General features: G+C 36.5%; 1 protein-coding gene across 1 annotated transcript; it reads right to left on the minus strand.

The window, feature by feature from the left end:
- Nucleotides 1–6,486, minus strand: pcyt1bb (phosphate cytidylyltransferase 1B, choline b). Its single transcript, XM_053649483.1, has 8 exons — nucleotides 6,345–6,486; nucleotides 2,917–3,016; nucleotides 2,723–2,839; nucleotides 1,744–1,895; nucleotides 1,505–1,583; nucleotides 1,047–1,189; nucleotides 763–951; nucleotides 1–646 (listed from the first exon to the last, which is right to left on the minus strand). Exons 1-8 carry the CDS (start codon nucleotides 6,420–6,422, stop codon nucleotides 527–529), a joined length of 978 nt encoding a protein of 325 aa, XP_053505458.1. The 5' UTR covers nucleotides 6,423–6,486; the 3' UTR covers nucleotides 1–526.
- Between the last annotated feature and the right edge of the window lie 8,897 nt (nucleotides 6,487–15,383).

Genomic DNA, 15,383 nt, shown 5'->3' on the forward strand with positions numbered 1-15,383 from the left:
CTGAGATGAGACATTGAGGTTTCTGTAAACAGCTGTATAACCAAAATTTATTGTGTTCCATGACATAAAGATGGCCGTCATAGTTAAACCAAGTAAAATAATTGGGGAAAAAAATAAAAGAAACTGGTGATTTTGCAATGGCAACACATAGAGGTAATACACTCAAAAAATGTAGAACATTTTAAAACAGTTAAGCAACCTGTGTTTGGATCACTTGAAATGGAATGACCCTATGGCGTCTCTGAGAAAATCAGGAAATACAGATCAAATAGATTGAAATATGGAAAATATAATGTGTATAACTTTAATATGATGTACATACAGTGCTGTACTTTATAATCAGCTAGTGAATGTAGCTGTGGAATGCAGCAGACAGGCTTTGACAGGTTTGGTAAGTACGTGTGGGTTTCAGTTCTTGAGTATGTGAGTTGTGTAGGATGGTGGATTGAAATTTGCTCATCACTTTCCCTGTCTGCTGCTGTGACAGCCTGTTTTAGCTGTAGGAGGTGCAATGGTGTGGTAGGGTTCAGAGAGCCGGAGGTGAGAGAGAGCGTCCTCTTGTGGGACTGCTGCTGGGCGAGGTGTGGGGCGACGGGTATGGAGACAGAGCCTGCAGCACACGCCCGCTCCGCTCCTGGATCATATGCTTTTGAGGAAAGAGTGCATGGTGTTTATTAAAATATAATTAATAATTATCTTTCTATTTTCCCTAAAACTGCATTTGCTCCATACAGGATTGTAATGAATGCTTCACACACTCACCCATGGTCCATCAGGGCCAAAGAGCTCCAGGAAGTTTCCAATAAACTCTCGGGATTTCTCTTCCCATTTCAGTATGAGGTCGTGGCTTTTCTCTTCCACGCGGTGTACTAAATGTTTAGACTTCTCTTCCACTGTTCTCACCGTCTCTTTCATTTTATCCACCTGGTTCTGCAGGCGATACTTGTTCTCCTTTAGACAGGAAGTGTCATGGGGCAGAAATTTTAGAAAATCATGGCGCAAATAACATCTAGCACAGAATTAGATTCCTAATTCAGTTGTCTTACGTTGATAAAACCAACATTCAGTTCTCGGGCTGTGTAGCCTCTTTGCAGGTTTCTTCGCACATAGACATCATAGTCACGGACGATGCGTGTGATGAGGTCTGAGGTAGAAATGCCTTCTGTCCTTTGTGTTGCTACAAACATTCCTAAAACCCACAGAAAAATAATCCCAACACACCTTTACAGTTCACATAATACATTACAGTACATTACATTTATGCCATTTGGCAGATACCCTTATCCAGAGCAACTTACATATTTATACAACTGAGCAGTTGAGGATTAAGGGTCTTGCTCAAAGGCCCAGCAGTGGTAGGTTGGTGGTGCTTGGATTTGAACTCATGAATTCATCTTGAACTCATCAGATCAGAAGTCCAATGTCTTAACCACTGAGTTACCACTGCCCCTAATAGGCTACATTATGCTAATTAATAAAATTTCTGCAATTTGTTTGGCCCTACCTGCTGATTTGATATGTTTATACACATCTTCTGATCCTGCAGAAGTGTATGGGATATCATCATGGGCCACAAAGTCAATCTGCATAACAAAACTATTAGTAAATGTCTTAATTGCAGCAAAGAGCATTTAAACTAAGTATTTGAGAATGCTTGCAAATAACAATAGACTTTGGTTCTTGAGTTCATGAGGTGATGATTTTAATTTAAAGTGGAATATGATTGGGTCACACTCTACTGACCCTGTGTTTCTTCAGGAACTCAGGCGTGATGGTCCACGGGGCATCACAGACCACCTCGTCTACGTAGCGGCAGTGTATAAGAGCTTCATAACGCTCGGCTTCAGTCATTACTGTGTAGCCTTTATACTTGTGTGTCAGCTTGTCACTGCAAACTAAAACACAGACACATACACACTCATAAATGGTTAAGTTTGGTGCATGATGGAAAATTTTTAAGTGATGTCTCAAATTTCTCCTGTAAGTGCAAGTTGTGGCTCCCAGTACAGCGAGCACTGCTTGCTATTGTCCTCACTTCTCCATGTGCTATAGTGTGTTTTGAAATGTGCCTTTATTTTGATTTTTGTCCTATCTCAGCCCCTGCCCTGTCATTGGATGACTATCCCATTATGTTCGCTTGTTCTGTGTTAAACAGTCTTAGATCCTTTGCTATTTATTCCCCATTGTTCTACCTCTCATTGCAAAGTTGTGCCAAGTATGTCGTGCAGTTCTGAGCATTGTTTCTTTGTATATTTTTTTTCTGGTTTTCCGAATCTTGCTTGGATTATCGTTCATGACACATTTTGTGCCATGCTGGTCCCCTTCATTCCCCATGCTATATCATAGTCAGGCATAAAACCTTACCTGGTATCAATAAAATAGTGTATCAGGAAATCTTTTTCATTCTTTTCCTTCCTTTCCTGTCCTCCTCTCTCTATACTACATTTAATACTAATTATATATACAATTATATATATATATAATGTGTGTGTGTGTGTGTGTGTGTTTATATATATATATATATATATATATATATATATATATATATATATATATATATATATATATATATATATATATATATATATAATTTCTTGAGTCAGAGGTTTGCTTAATGCTGCTGCTCAGGTACCCAAATTGGTGTATGTGAGAAGTGGAAGATAGATGTGTCCTTTTCAATGGTCAGGGTGTCTGTGAGTGTACTTGTGCATCTGAAGCTCACCTCCAACAATCAAGCATGTGTTTGGGAACAGATTCTTGGCTTGCATAAGGGCACGGGCATGGCCAGAGTGGAAGAGGTCAAAAATTCCATCAGCATAGACCCTCACAGCCCGGTGAGCTGTGGAAGAACACTTTATCATTCTTTCATTTTAAAGTTTGATTTGGTTCATTTGAAAGCACAAAGGGATGTCTTACAAGGAGTGCCACGCCGGGCTTGGGTTAAAGTCACTTTATCATGGGGGACTTCAGAATCAGTGCTTGAACCTTTAGCAAAGATTGCTGGTTCCCTTAGACTCTGTAAGAAAGATACATAGATTTCAAAGATGTATTTTCATTGTACATTCATCCATCCATCCATCTTCAACCGCTTACTCCTTTTCAGGGTCGCGGGGGAACCTGGAGCCTATCCCAGGGAGCATCAGGCACAAGGCGGGGTACACCATTAAGCCACCGTGCACCCTCATTGTACATTCAATGCAAGAATTATTGGCATCCTTTAAGACAACAGGGAAAATGTAAATAGTTGATGTAAATATTACACAGAATGTTTCCAGTTTTAGATAAACCACTTACTTTTCTCCAACATAAATCATTCTCATAAGAATTCTTATGAAGCAAAACATACGCAAACAAACTGTCATTCATAAAAATATTTTTAACGACTCTCACATCCAGAAACGTTCATGTTGTTAACTTAAAAAATGTTCTGTTCCTCTGCAGTATTAAACAGTACGTACAGGATTTTGCAGAGATTTTTTGTGATTGTTGCGGCAAAAATACTTGATTTAGTGTGGCTTTTTTCAAAATTTCCAATGCAACTTGCTGCGTTTTTTGTGCTTTACTTGTGGAAAGCTACTTCAATTCGCAAAATCGCAATTGCACCAAATTGTTTTGCACAGTCTTTCACAGTAATGTTTGTTGGCAAATGAGACCTTTTAGCTGTACTCATGTTCAACGCACGTGAATCAAAGAGGGCTTTGGCTGAATGCGCGTTGTGATGACATGTCTTGGCCAAAATCTGCAGAAAATTTTAATTTGAAAAAAAAATGCAAAGTTCCTCCGAATATTGTGGAGTTTGCTTGATTTTATGTGATCGCAAAATCCTCGAAGGACAGATAAATAGAATTGAAACAGTTGAAACTTTATCAGGAAGATGACACATGAGCATTTAAGTGTTAAGAAAATGCTTTTGTTATTTACAGAGGATGCTTCACCTAGTAATAATTGTCTGGTGCCACTAATTCAAAATGATTAAAAAAAATGATAAAATACCATTTTTTATAGTTTAAAAATATCACTAATTGAGAAAATTTTCATGTTTGGGAAAAATACATGTTAGAAAATGTTTAAAATGTCTACAAAAATGTGTTAAAATAACACGATACAGTGGCCCCATATGTTTTAACTCAAAATATCACTCACTACAAGCGAGACATAGAGAGATAGGTGAGAGCACAACCTTAGATCAGGTCAAGAGATAGGATTATCTGAAGGTGAGTTGGACACAGTGAAAAACTGATGATATAATGAGCTAGTAAATTTAAAATTAAAATCATGTCTCCATGACAAATCAGCATCTAACAGTTATCAGTCTAAACAGGTTCATAAATTTTTTAATGGAAATTAGTTGTCAATGTGTAACACATGAAATCATGAGAAATAAGATCCGAATTATGATAATCAACATACTGTATAAGTATAATATACAATATCAATATTGGTACCATACATTTGTGTAATGGAGCAGCATAGCTCCATTAAATATATATGTACATTACATATATATGTAATAATGTACATATTAATGAATCATTTGAATTGATTCATCTTCTGAAAGAACAAGTCATTCTTTCACATAATGTGCTAGTGAAGTCAATTTCCATATTGACACATTAGATGGAATAATCTGTGCTACACCTACATCCAGCGTTCACTTATATAATTCCTGTCCTATCTGTAATTTAGATAAGAAACTGCAATAACAATTGCTACAGAGATGCATAATAAATAAACAGTATATGTTCGTGCAATCTAACTGATATGTGATGTTGTCAGTGGCCTTTGGACCATCAGCTGTTCGGAGTACACTCTCAGACCAGCCAATGAAGCACAGGCAAGAGGAATAATGACATAATCTTTATAGCATATAGTTATTTTAGTTTAAATCCCAGTTCACAGGCAGTATGGTAAACCTTATGGAATATACAATAGTATATCCATTTCACACTACACACTGTCTATATGCTTAAGTTCCTTTATAAAATTATAGGTCTACATTACACTATATTGATGTGAAAATCTTATTACAGGTTATGAGCACATTCAAACAGCACTGACAAGAAATGTACTGATAAATATTTGTGCATATTATACATATAATAAAATGCATAATGTGAACAAACACTGAAACAATGTCTAATAGAGATTGGTTTCACAGGGTTACAAAGAATTCAAAAAATATCTATTTATTACAGCTTCAAGCTGTTAATACATCAAATACCTGGTTTGCACAGGGGTTGTTTTAAGTTGAGATGTTCTTGAAGCAGTATTTCCAAAACCAATCCATAGATCCACAATTTTGCTCTGTCCCATTTCCCAGCACACACTCACAAGCTCTCAAGGACATTGTGTACTTGGTGTGGGTGTGCTGAGAGGTGAAAGAGAGCAAAAATGTGGAGTGGGGTAACAGGAAGAAGGTTGGGGAAACATTGTAGGTTGTCTGCCTTGTAACTCATTGGAGTTTTACAAGCATTTGCCATGTGTGGATGTGCAAATATCTCACTCAGTCACACACACACACACGGAATACATACATAGTACATGGATACATAGACTACACAGAGTATAGAGACTAATTACCAACAATTAACAGTGCGTTAGGGGCCACATGTACTGCGTTTGAATTAAAAATTCTGCATGTCACAGCAATTTAGAAAATTTGTTCATTTGAACATGAGAACAAATATTTGTCTATGTTTCAGATGATATATCCTTAAATAATAAAAATGAATGGACTACAATGTTGGATTAATTTTTTACAATGGATAAAATAAAATTCATTTTCAGAATACAGAGTAAAGTTAATGTGTCAACTTGAAAAATTTGAAATAGTTTCTACATCTATACATACAAGTGAGAGATTATCTTAATAGCTTCAAATCTTGTTAATTTAGAACTAAACCAAATTTAATTTCCTTAGTTCATTTATTTGTATATTTGTATATCAAGTCATTCTTTCTTTGTTTTAATTAAAGGGCCATCCTGGGAAACTTTTATGAGCTCAGCTGTGTATACTTACCCAACCAGCTGTATATATTTTCACTTTTACCATAACATCTGCATATATTTTCACTTTTACCCAAGCAGCTGTAAATATTTGATACTTTTACCTAAATAGCAGTATATATTTTCACTTTTACTCAAACAGCTGTATGCATTTTCACTTTTACACAAGCAGCTGTATATATTTTTACTTTTACCCAAACAGCTGTATATATGATCAATTTTATCCAAATAGCTGTACATATTTTAGCTTTTACCCAAACAGCTGTATATATTTTCACTTTTCAGCAGCAAATGTCTAACTGACTCCACAACTAAGCCTATAGCTACACCACACTTACCTTGGCAGCCAGAGGTCTGCGTTTCTGCTGACCATAAGCCTGCTGGCCACGGGATCCATTGCGTCTCCTTTTTGACATGCTGTAGAGGCTCTGTCCAGGCCCGGCTCAGCACCTCCAACGTACCACTGAGCTCAAACACATATGCAAGGGCAGCTATAATGATCCATGTCATGGAGCAAACATACAAAGTTCAAATATTGAAGTTCAAAGTTCACCTTGAATACTGAACCTAGAGCAATTATTTGACATGTCAGTGTATAAATGACTTAAAATGATATGAATGATGGTGTCATGCTGCACTGGAGCTCTGATAAACTGCTTGGTGTTATTATATATATATATATATATATATATATATATATATATATATATATATAAATTAAAGTATTCTACTAAAGATTTCTTTTTAAATGCCTATAAGCACCATGCTCTGTAAATATTACAACATTACATTCCATAAATTTAAATGAATCCTGTAAATAAAATAAAAAATGATGCTTTATTCTGATTGTGTAATGATGATTTTGCTCTCTGCACACCACATACAGGTGATTTGTGTGAGTCTGTGTGGCCTTATTATGGTATAACCACTTTATCTTATATTTTTCATTCAGCTTTTTCGAACTTTTCTTTCCTTAGTTTTTCTTTCTAATCAGTTCACATCTATGACCTTTCACATTGCAGAAAATTTCTTTCTTTCAGGTTTATTTTTTTGCTTCTATATATACCTCAGTTTCTGTTTTCTCTCTTGACTCCTGGCAGCCATTTCCAAAGTCATGTTTTATAATAAAGTGACTTGTTTGGAAGGAGACTGGTCATATCTTACTCTATAGATGTCTCTAGAGCCATCTTTTCCAGTGCATTATTCTTTTCACTCTTCTAAGCAGCAGCCAGGGTTTCCTCTGTGTTCCTGAAATAGTGATTCACATACTGTACCATGCTGATTTTAAGAACATTGATGGCTTCTCATCATCCGTCTAGCAGTCAGCAATCAGGTTGGAGTCCACAGGGGAAAGTGATTACTTCTGAGTGCGTATTTGGTGGTGAGAGAAGTATCCTGGCTGATGGTGTAGATGGAGTAGATCACCAAAGCTGTTTGAGATGTTGAGCTCACTATTAGCAGTGTTTGCTTTCTGAATGCTACAAGACAAAAGCATGGTCTCAGGACAGTTTGGTTTAATGTTTAAGTGTTCTTCTTACCTATTTACCTGCACCCTTATCATACTGCAGATTTCAAAAGCTTTGAAGCCTTTTTTTCTATATCCTCCTCTACTGCATCTAAACCTGTTACGCTTTCCAGCCTTTTCTAGTGGCATCCTCATCCATTGTTTCTATCTCCAGCTTCAATTAAAAAAAAGAAAATACAGCAACCAACTATGCAAACAAATAAAATAAGCATTAAGGACAATAGAAATAGGCTAGACAATTTAGAGTGCATGAAACAGGCCCATGTTCACTGCAAACTTCACACACAGCAGACAAAAATGCATTTAGATTATAATCATAAAAATTATGAGGATTTCACACAGACTCTGGAAGAGGTTTGTCTTCTGGCTTATTTATTTATTTATTTATTTATTTATTTTTATTGACAATATCTTATGAAAGTATTTACAGGAATAGTAGACTATGTAATAACTTTTACTGCATTTATTACATCACTGTTTTATGTATAAGTTGTTTTATTTGATTATTTATTTGTTTATTATTTATTTTATTTGTTTAAATCTCTGCAAGTTTTAAACTAGTAGGTGCATATAATAAATACATTAAAAGAGGGATCTCATCTTTATAGAATATTGTTATTCATAGAGATTTAAAGAAACAATATTTACATTATTATTTACAAAAAATTACATTATTCAATTTATAAAAATGCATATATGTTTATTATATCTAAATCAAGTGGCATGCAGATCGGTTGCCAGCATTTCTAAAATTGTTTATGCCTTTCTATTTTAATGACAAAGCTTTCAAATAAATCAAAATCAAATAAACACATTTTTCTAAGTAGTTTTCACTGATCCTCACTCATTCATGTGATTCAAATGATTTTCCCATGCTCTTTTTGTGCTTTATATGACGGGATTTAGGCAGGGGTAAAAAAAAAAAAATACTGAGAAACTGTACTTATATTATGTAAAAGTATGTGTCTAAAGAGAAAGTTAAAAAGTATCTACATTTAAACATACTTAAATGTTCAACAAGTTCACATTTTTAACTGATGCAAAGAACTGACTACAGGTCAGACAAACTTGGCTTGCTGGTTTGCTAATGTTTAATTATACATTAGCATGTTGGCAACGAAAACCTTAGTTAGCTAATTTAACAAGTACATAACTTGACTAGCTAGCTAATTTAACTAGCTAATTTACCTAACTGAACATACTTCTTTAGTTTTAATGGTGAATTTTAAAGGCTGATAGTTAATTTTTACACAGGTGAAAAGGGGACATTTCGTCCTGTATGAATGCTATGAGAAAAACCTCATAGCGTTTGAGATTTGTAAGTGTTCTGAAGGTTAAAATGAAAATGTAAGGAATAAAATACCTCGGTTTTTTCTCTTGGAAATTTACTCGACTAACAGTACAAGCATTTAGTTTAAATAATACTTGAGTAAATTTTCAGAAATAGTATTGAGGTACAGTAATACTCTTTAATTAATTATATTAATACAGCTATTTAATTACGCTATTAAAGTAAGAGCTAATAAACTTTCAATGTTTCGACAGTAAAATATGGTTTTTGTGTCATATATACGAGTAATTGCTTTACACCCAGCTTCCAGAGAGCCATTAAGTAAAAACTGTTATAGTTTTAGTGCTACAGCTGTCAAGTATTAATATTTCTGCATTCATAGTCAGTTATTATTATGTTGTGTATTAATCACACACCTCTAGGATAGTCCTGTTGTTTCACTGTGACCATTCAATCCATTCCAGTTCATTAAAAAACAACAACAACAACAACAACAAAAACATTTTTTTAAAAACACCATAAGTGTTCACTCCATAGTTTCCAGTAGATGGCAGTAGATCCTCTTGAGGCAGGCCAAGGGCACACTAAAGTCCCCAAATCAGTTTAGGTCTCCTATTACACAACAATAGTCTCTTTAGTCAAGCTCACCACTTTATCTGGCCCAAATAATGCTCTACAAAAGGGTTCCTTGAATCATGTAGGATTCCTAACTTCCTAAATGGGATCTACTTGGACCCTCTATGGCAGGTTCTACACTGAACCTTTAAAGTTTTAGAGTTTCTAGATTTCACCAATGTAATGATATTTGCTAATTTGGTTGATGCGTAGCAGTGCTGGGATTTGAATTTATGACATTCTGATCACTGAATCACCACATCCCTGAACCATCATAATGGCGATGAACTATAAACTGTATGAAATATGCTATATGAATTGAAACTATATGAAATGTACACATCTTCGGAGCACAGATAACCATTAATTAATGTGATCTGAGGCAGAAGTGTAGCGAACACCGAAGGTTGTGGGCAAGTGAGTTTTCCTGCTATTTGTTTAAGCTGTAGTTCTCCAGCAGTATCCATTACTTCACTGACATTTTTGTTACATTTAATTCAGAGCCATTGTTGTAAGGGTACACAATAGTTACTTTAGTATGTTTGCACCTGTTTTTACCATGTCTCAGCAAACAGGGCCAGCTACATGTGTCTTACCTCTGCAAATACTCAATTGTTAAGGTACACAGCACAAAGCAAGCCAGTGCTCTCCAATTATTATTTCATTACCAGTGAGTTCACATGGTACCTAGACTATTATTATTATCACTGTAAATCTGTTCATGATTTATGACATCCTTTTTGCACCAACAATAACTTGCTGATTACATAGGAGTTACATTATTCAACCACAGCAGAAATATACAGCAGGTCAGTGATTTCTCAGAAGTCAAATGCTAACCAGCAACCCCACTGTGTCTCTGAGACATTCCCACAGTGACGGACATATAGCAAAGCAGATTATCACAATCACCTGCCAGAGTTACTCACTAGCAACATTTAGCAGCAGAGTTACGCCAGGACACAAGTCTGCAGCTGCTTTATCTGCCACCAGCTTCGGGGAAGTGGGTCAAATGAGCTGCCATCTAAATTAATAGAATGAATTTTTTGGCATGATGTCGGCAGAGTGACAAGCAGTGAACACGCTGTCTCTGTTTGGACAAACCCCAAGGGATGGAATTCCTTCTCAGAAAGACCAGCGCTCCTTCAGAACTGTTCTGATATGGTGTATGTTCAAGTGGAGACTGTGCCATTGTTCCATTAAAACAATATTACAGTACCTTGCATTAGTTTTCACAACTTTGAACTTTTCCACATTTGTTTGAATGCTGTGCCATGACTCTATATAAAATAGCTTATAATATTGAAGTGAGGAGGAAAATCTATAAAATTAACAAATTTATTTAACAATAAAAAAGTAAATGTTGTGATTGCATACGGATATAATACCCTGTGGCTCCAAAACCTCTAAATTAGTTCTGGTGTGATCACCAGTTGCCATCAGAAATCATCTAATTTAATGAATGGAGTCAGTCTGTGTGCAATTAAAGGGTTACATGATTCATCCTGAGTTTGTTAGTGAACATACCAAGACAAAGTTGTCTAACTGGAAAAACATGTCATCATTTAATCTGTTATTTAAAAAAGGAAAGAACATGGCATGACAAAAGTCTTTCATCAGATAAGAAGAACATTAGTCAGAGAAGCAATCAAGAGGCCAAGGGTAACTCTGAAGGAGCAGAGATTGAGAAAATTGCTGTTCACCAACCAGCTCCATCCAATCTGACATGACTTGAGCAATTTTTCAACAATGAATGGGCAAAAATATCAGGATCCAGATGTGTAAAAAGAGACATATCTGAGAAGACTTTGCAGACAAAGTTGGTTCTACCACACTGGGGATCGATATGTAATACTTATGTAACCTATAAATGTCTTATTTTTTTGTCTAAACCTTGTGTAAATTATATATATATATATATATATATATATATATATATATATATATATATATATATATATATATATACACACACACACACATATATATATATATATATTCAAATGTTTAAACCTACTGAGCAAATCAAATGGTAAAATCAAGTTTATTTCATTTCCAGGTTGTAACAATACAAAATGTGGAAAAGTTCAAGGGGGTTGAACACTTATGCAAGGCACTGTACAGTATTTGTCCTCCTGCCACTGTCAGTCTGCTCTCCATGATCTGAACATTGTCAATTGATTTATTATTGCTGACACTCAAATGATGACAGAACAGTTATGTAATGGCGGAATGACAATAACCTTTAATAATCGTTTTCTTGAAAGGCTGGAACAGTAGTGATATCCAAGAATCTAATGACAGAAGAGTAGTCATAAATGTCATCTGATCCACATGCACCTGCCAGAAAGCCAGAAAAACCACCAATCAACATATCAGCTTTCTAGGAACTGTGTAAAGGTTGGGAATTTTGAGGAACATGATACTGAAGAATGTCTGATGCCTAAGATTTTGATGCTGATCTATGAAAACTCAATTTAGCTACTGGTAATTAAATATAGTACACAATAGATGGCTTCGTAGCTATGGCTTTGTTGGCAAGCCGCCGCAAACTTAAATTAGCCAGGTTATCTGTGCAGCAGTAGAGACTGGTGTGAAAATGTGGTCCATGCCTGAGTTCGTAATTCAGCTGCAGTGGCTCTTAAAGACCCGGAGAGATGGCGACCACAAACATTCCTCAACACCTTGTGCCAGTTCGCATTCAAAGGTTACATGCCTTTTGTTTTCAGAACCACAAATCATGACATTTGGGTTTCCAGGAAGCAAACAAAACATGGGATGAGGGATGAGGGAGTGAGGCAGGTGGGAGATTTACATCATTAAAAACTCAATAGCATTGGTTCTCATCTCGTTCATCATGAGTATTCAGGAATATGTTGGACATGCTTTTAGAAGTTATGCTGGTGTGTCAGACTCAGGCTGATGTTCATATTAAATACCATCCTATGTATCTGATTTATGTACAATGATCATTGTTTAACAGATAGATGGCAAGTCAGAAGGTCAGTCATTTTGACAAATTTATTCTTTGAGGAATGCTGAGCTGATATGTAATCCACGTGTTCATTCTGTCCCTGGCATTGTGCTATCCTGTTCAAATTTGCTCTACAGTGTTCATTGTGTGTATTTGTGGGACCTGTGGCATCTTGATTTATGAGGTGGCAGTACTAGCATACCAGTACAGGCAGCTGTACCAAATAAGTGGTGGATTTCTGGGGATTTGTAGGCACGCAACAAGGTTGGGTTCCATGAGCACACCGCATGAGCATGCACGCACCACCATTTAACTCCTTCCTGTGGGTGATGGCCTTTTGGTAGACATGGGCTTCCACTGACCAAGTGGTTACACAGCTAAAGTGGATGCGTTAGGATGAAAAGAACATGAGAGAAGATGATGCTGCAGGATGGATTTATAATCTACATCTTCGTCTCCAGGGTGCCTAGTTCAATCCTGGGCTCAGTTACCATCAGTGTAGAGTTTCTGTGCATATTCTTCCCATATCATCATGGGATTCTTCCGGGCTTTCCCGTTTCCTCTGACCTCCCAAAAACATGCCAGTAGGTGTGCTGGTTATGCTAAAATTGCCCCTAGATGTGACTGAATTGGCATTCTATCCAGGGTGTATTCCTGCCCAGCGTTCCTCAGATCCACCAAGACCCTGGCCAGGATAAAGTGCTTACTGAAATTGAATGAATGGATATTAAAATATAACTGACAGGTTTACAGCCAGACTCTAATTTCATGTAAGATGGTTTAAGTATCAATATCCATGCCGTTTCTTTCTGCCCACTGGGAATGGGCATGTGGCATGGAGCATTCTCAGGCCATGGTCAAACCGATTGTCTTTCAAATCCCCCCCCCCCCCCCCCCCCGTTCTCTACCCCTTGCAGAGTCTCAGCTGCTGGAGCTGATGAAACATCCTCTCAGTTGCTGGATGACCAAAGGGCGAGAGGTTAATGAGTGGTGGGGTAGCCCAACATGGCCTACAGCACGGAGGAATCTAATTAGGAGTGTGAGTAGAGAAACATTGTCAGTCAGCACTAACATTGATCTCATTCATTAAAGGAAAGAACGCATGGCATTACTCATAATAATAGTTAAACTTACTTCTATACTAGAAGTTGACACTCTATTTTTGGTGTCTTTTTTTCTGTTATGAAATTTTCCCCTAAATTGTTCTTTCACCACCATCGACGCCTGTCTCCTGCCGTAGTCATCATACCATACAGCCCTTTCTCCTCACAATACCTTCTCTCCAGGGAAGACATGTACCAGTGTGAGGACATAAACAAACACATACACGCACACACACATACACTAGAGGTGAGCATTAAGACTGAGATCCCATGGAATGCAAACAAACAAAAAAAGTAGCGTGGAGGTTTTTACTTTCATGCCGGCATGAGCGAGCAGTCAGATAAGAAGCTTTTGCGACAAAGATAAACCATGTTCATTCACTAGAACAAGAACAAGCGTTTATTCATTCACTCTTAGTAAGTGCCTGGTCAGGTCATTTCTTTAAATTAGGTTAGTATTCTGTTTATATTAAGGGAAATAGAATTAACAAAATTTTTAGACAATATAGAAAAAACAAACACATGCACATCTCAAGTGATGTAGCTGAGGCTGAGGAACTGTAAATGCTGGAATTCACAGACTAGTGCTAGACTAGCAGGCAGTGCTGGCATTTCTACCTCTGGGCTATTTTCCAGTGTTTTCCATTGTTTCTGGGCACATAGTCATAATATTCATATTTAATTTTTAAAAAAGTACTTTAGGTTCAAATCTGAAGAAAGATACGGATATTTGGCACACTAAGCAGATACAGATACACAGAGTCGTCGAATTACACGCCTAATATAGAACATATGCTATTGAAGATAGTTCATCCAAAGCCTTAGTAGGCTTCAAAATCAATTTCAAGCTCTAGAAAAGCTTGGACCTAGCCAAGGGAGTAAAATTGGCTGTGCTGTCTGGGTGGGAGGGGCATAGTCTCTTTCCTCTGCCAATCAAAGTGACACTAGCCAACCGTAGGGGTCTATGAGCTCAGGTTTGTATGTGGACAGGGGTAGATTGTGCTTTCCTCCGAGAGTGTTATGCTATTCTGTGATGCAGCACAAGCAACAGTTTGGAAAGATGTGGATGGCTGGATTCATATGTCTCAGAAGAAACACATGTTAGCATTGATCCTCTCCATTTGGTAGCTGTCTTATCATAGAGAAGAGCTGGATGGTGGGTGGGAAAAACAATTTCTACTACATTCTGGGACTACATGCATTTCTTCTATACGGAATTCAGTTTGCAGTAATTATTAAATTTGTCTCATGCACACATGGTATTCTTTCATATCAAAAACCATCATGAGGTTATATAGTCATTTCTTTATTGAGTCTAATTCAGATTAGATTTACAGACATCCTTGTCCAGTAGAGAGGTGCTCACAGGCATGGTATATCACCTGCTAATAGGTCAGACCAAGGCATAACGAGTGGAGAGGGAAGCAGATGCATCCTGTCAAAGCAAAAAAGGAACACAGTGAAATATGATAGCAATTTATCTTTAGATCATTTTGCATTTGGCAATTCAGTTGTGATTGCAAAGATGACGTATTTATTTTCTTTAAAAAATAAAATAAAACAAATAAATAAAAAACATTACAGCACCAAACCAAAACCTAGTTTATTTACATGACTGAAATACATAGGTTTGCCAGCTAGGCTTTATAAACACAGTACACAACTGGCATTATAGAGTAAACTGAAAAAAGCTCTTCCTAGCTTAAATGAACTGTCCATTTATAACAAAATGAACTATGATTGAACACAAAGTAACATCATTTAATTTACCAATCACTGTTGGTACAATAGTAAAATAACCACAAAGGCAAAAAAACCCCCAAAACAAAACAAAAAAAAACATTGTTGACATTATTTAGCAAGCTAGAT

The sequence above is a fragment of the Ictalurus furcatus genome, chromosome 18 (assembly GCF_023375685.1).
Source record: "Ictalurus furcatus strain D&B chromosome 18, Billie_1.0, whole genome shotgun sequence".
Classification (NCBI taxonomy): Eukaryota; Metazoa; Chordata; class Actinopteri; order Siluriformes; family Ictaluridae; genus Ictalurus; species Ictalurus furcatus.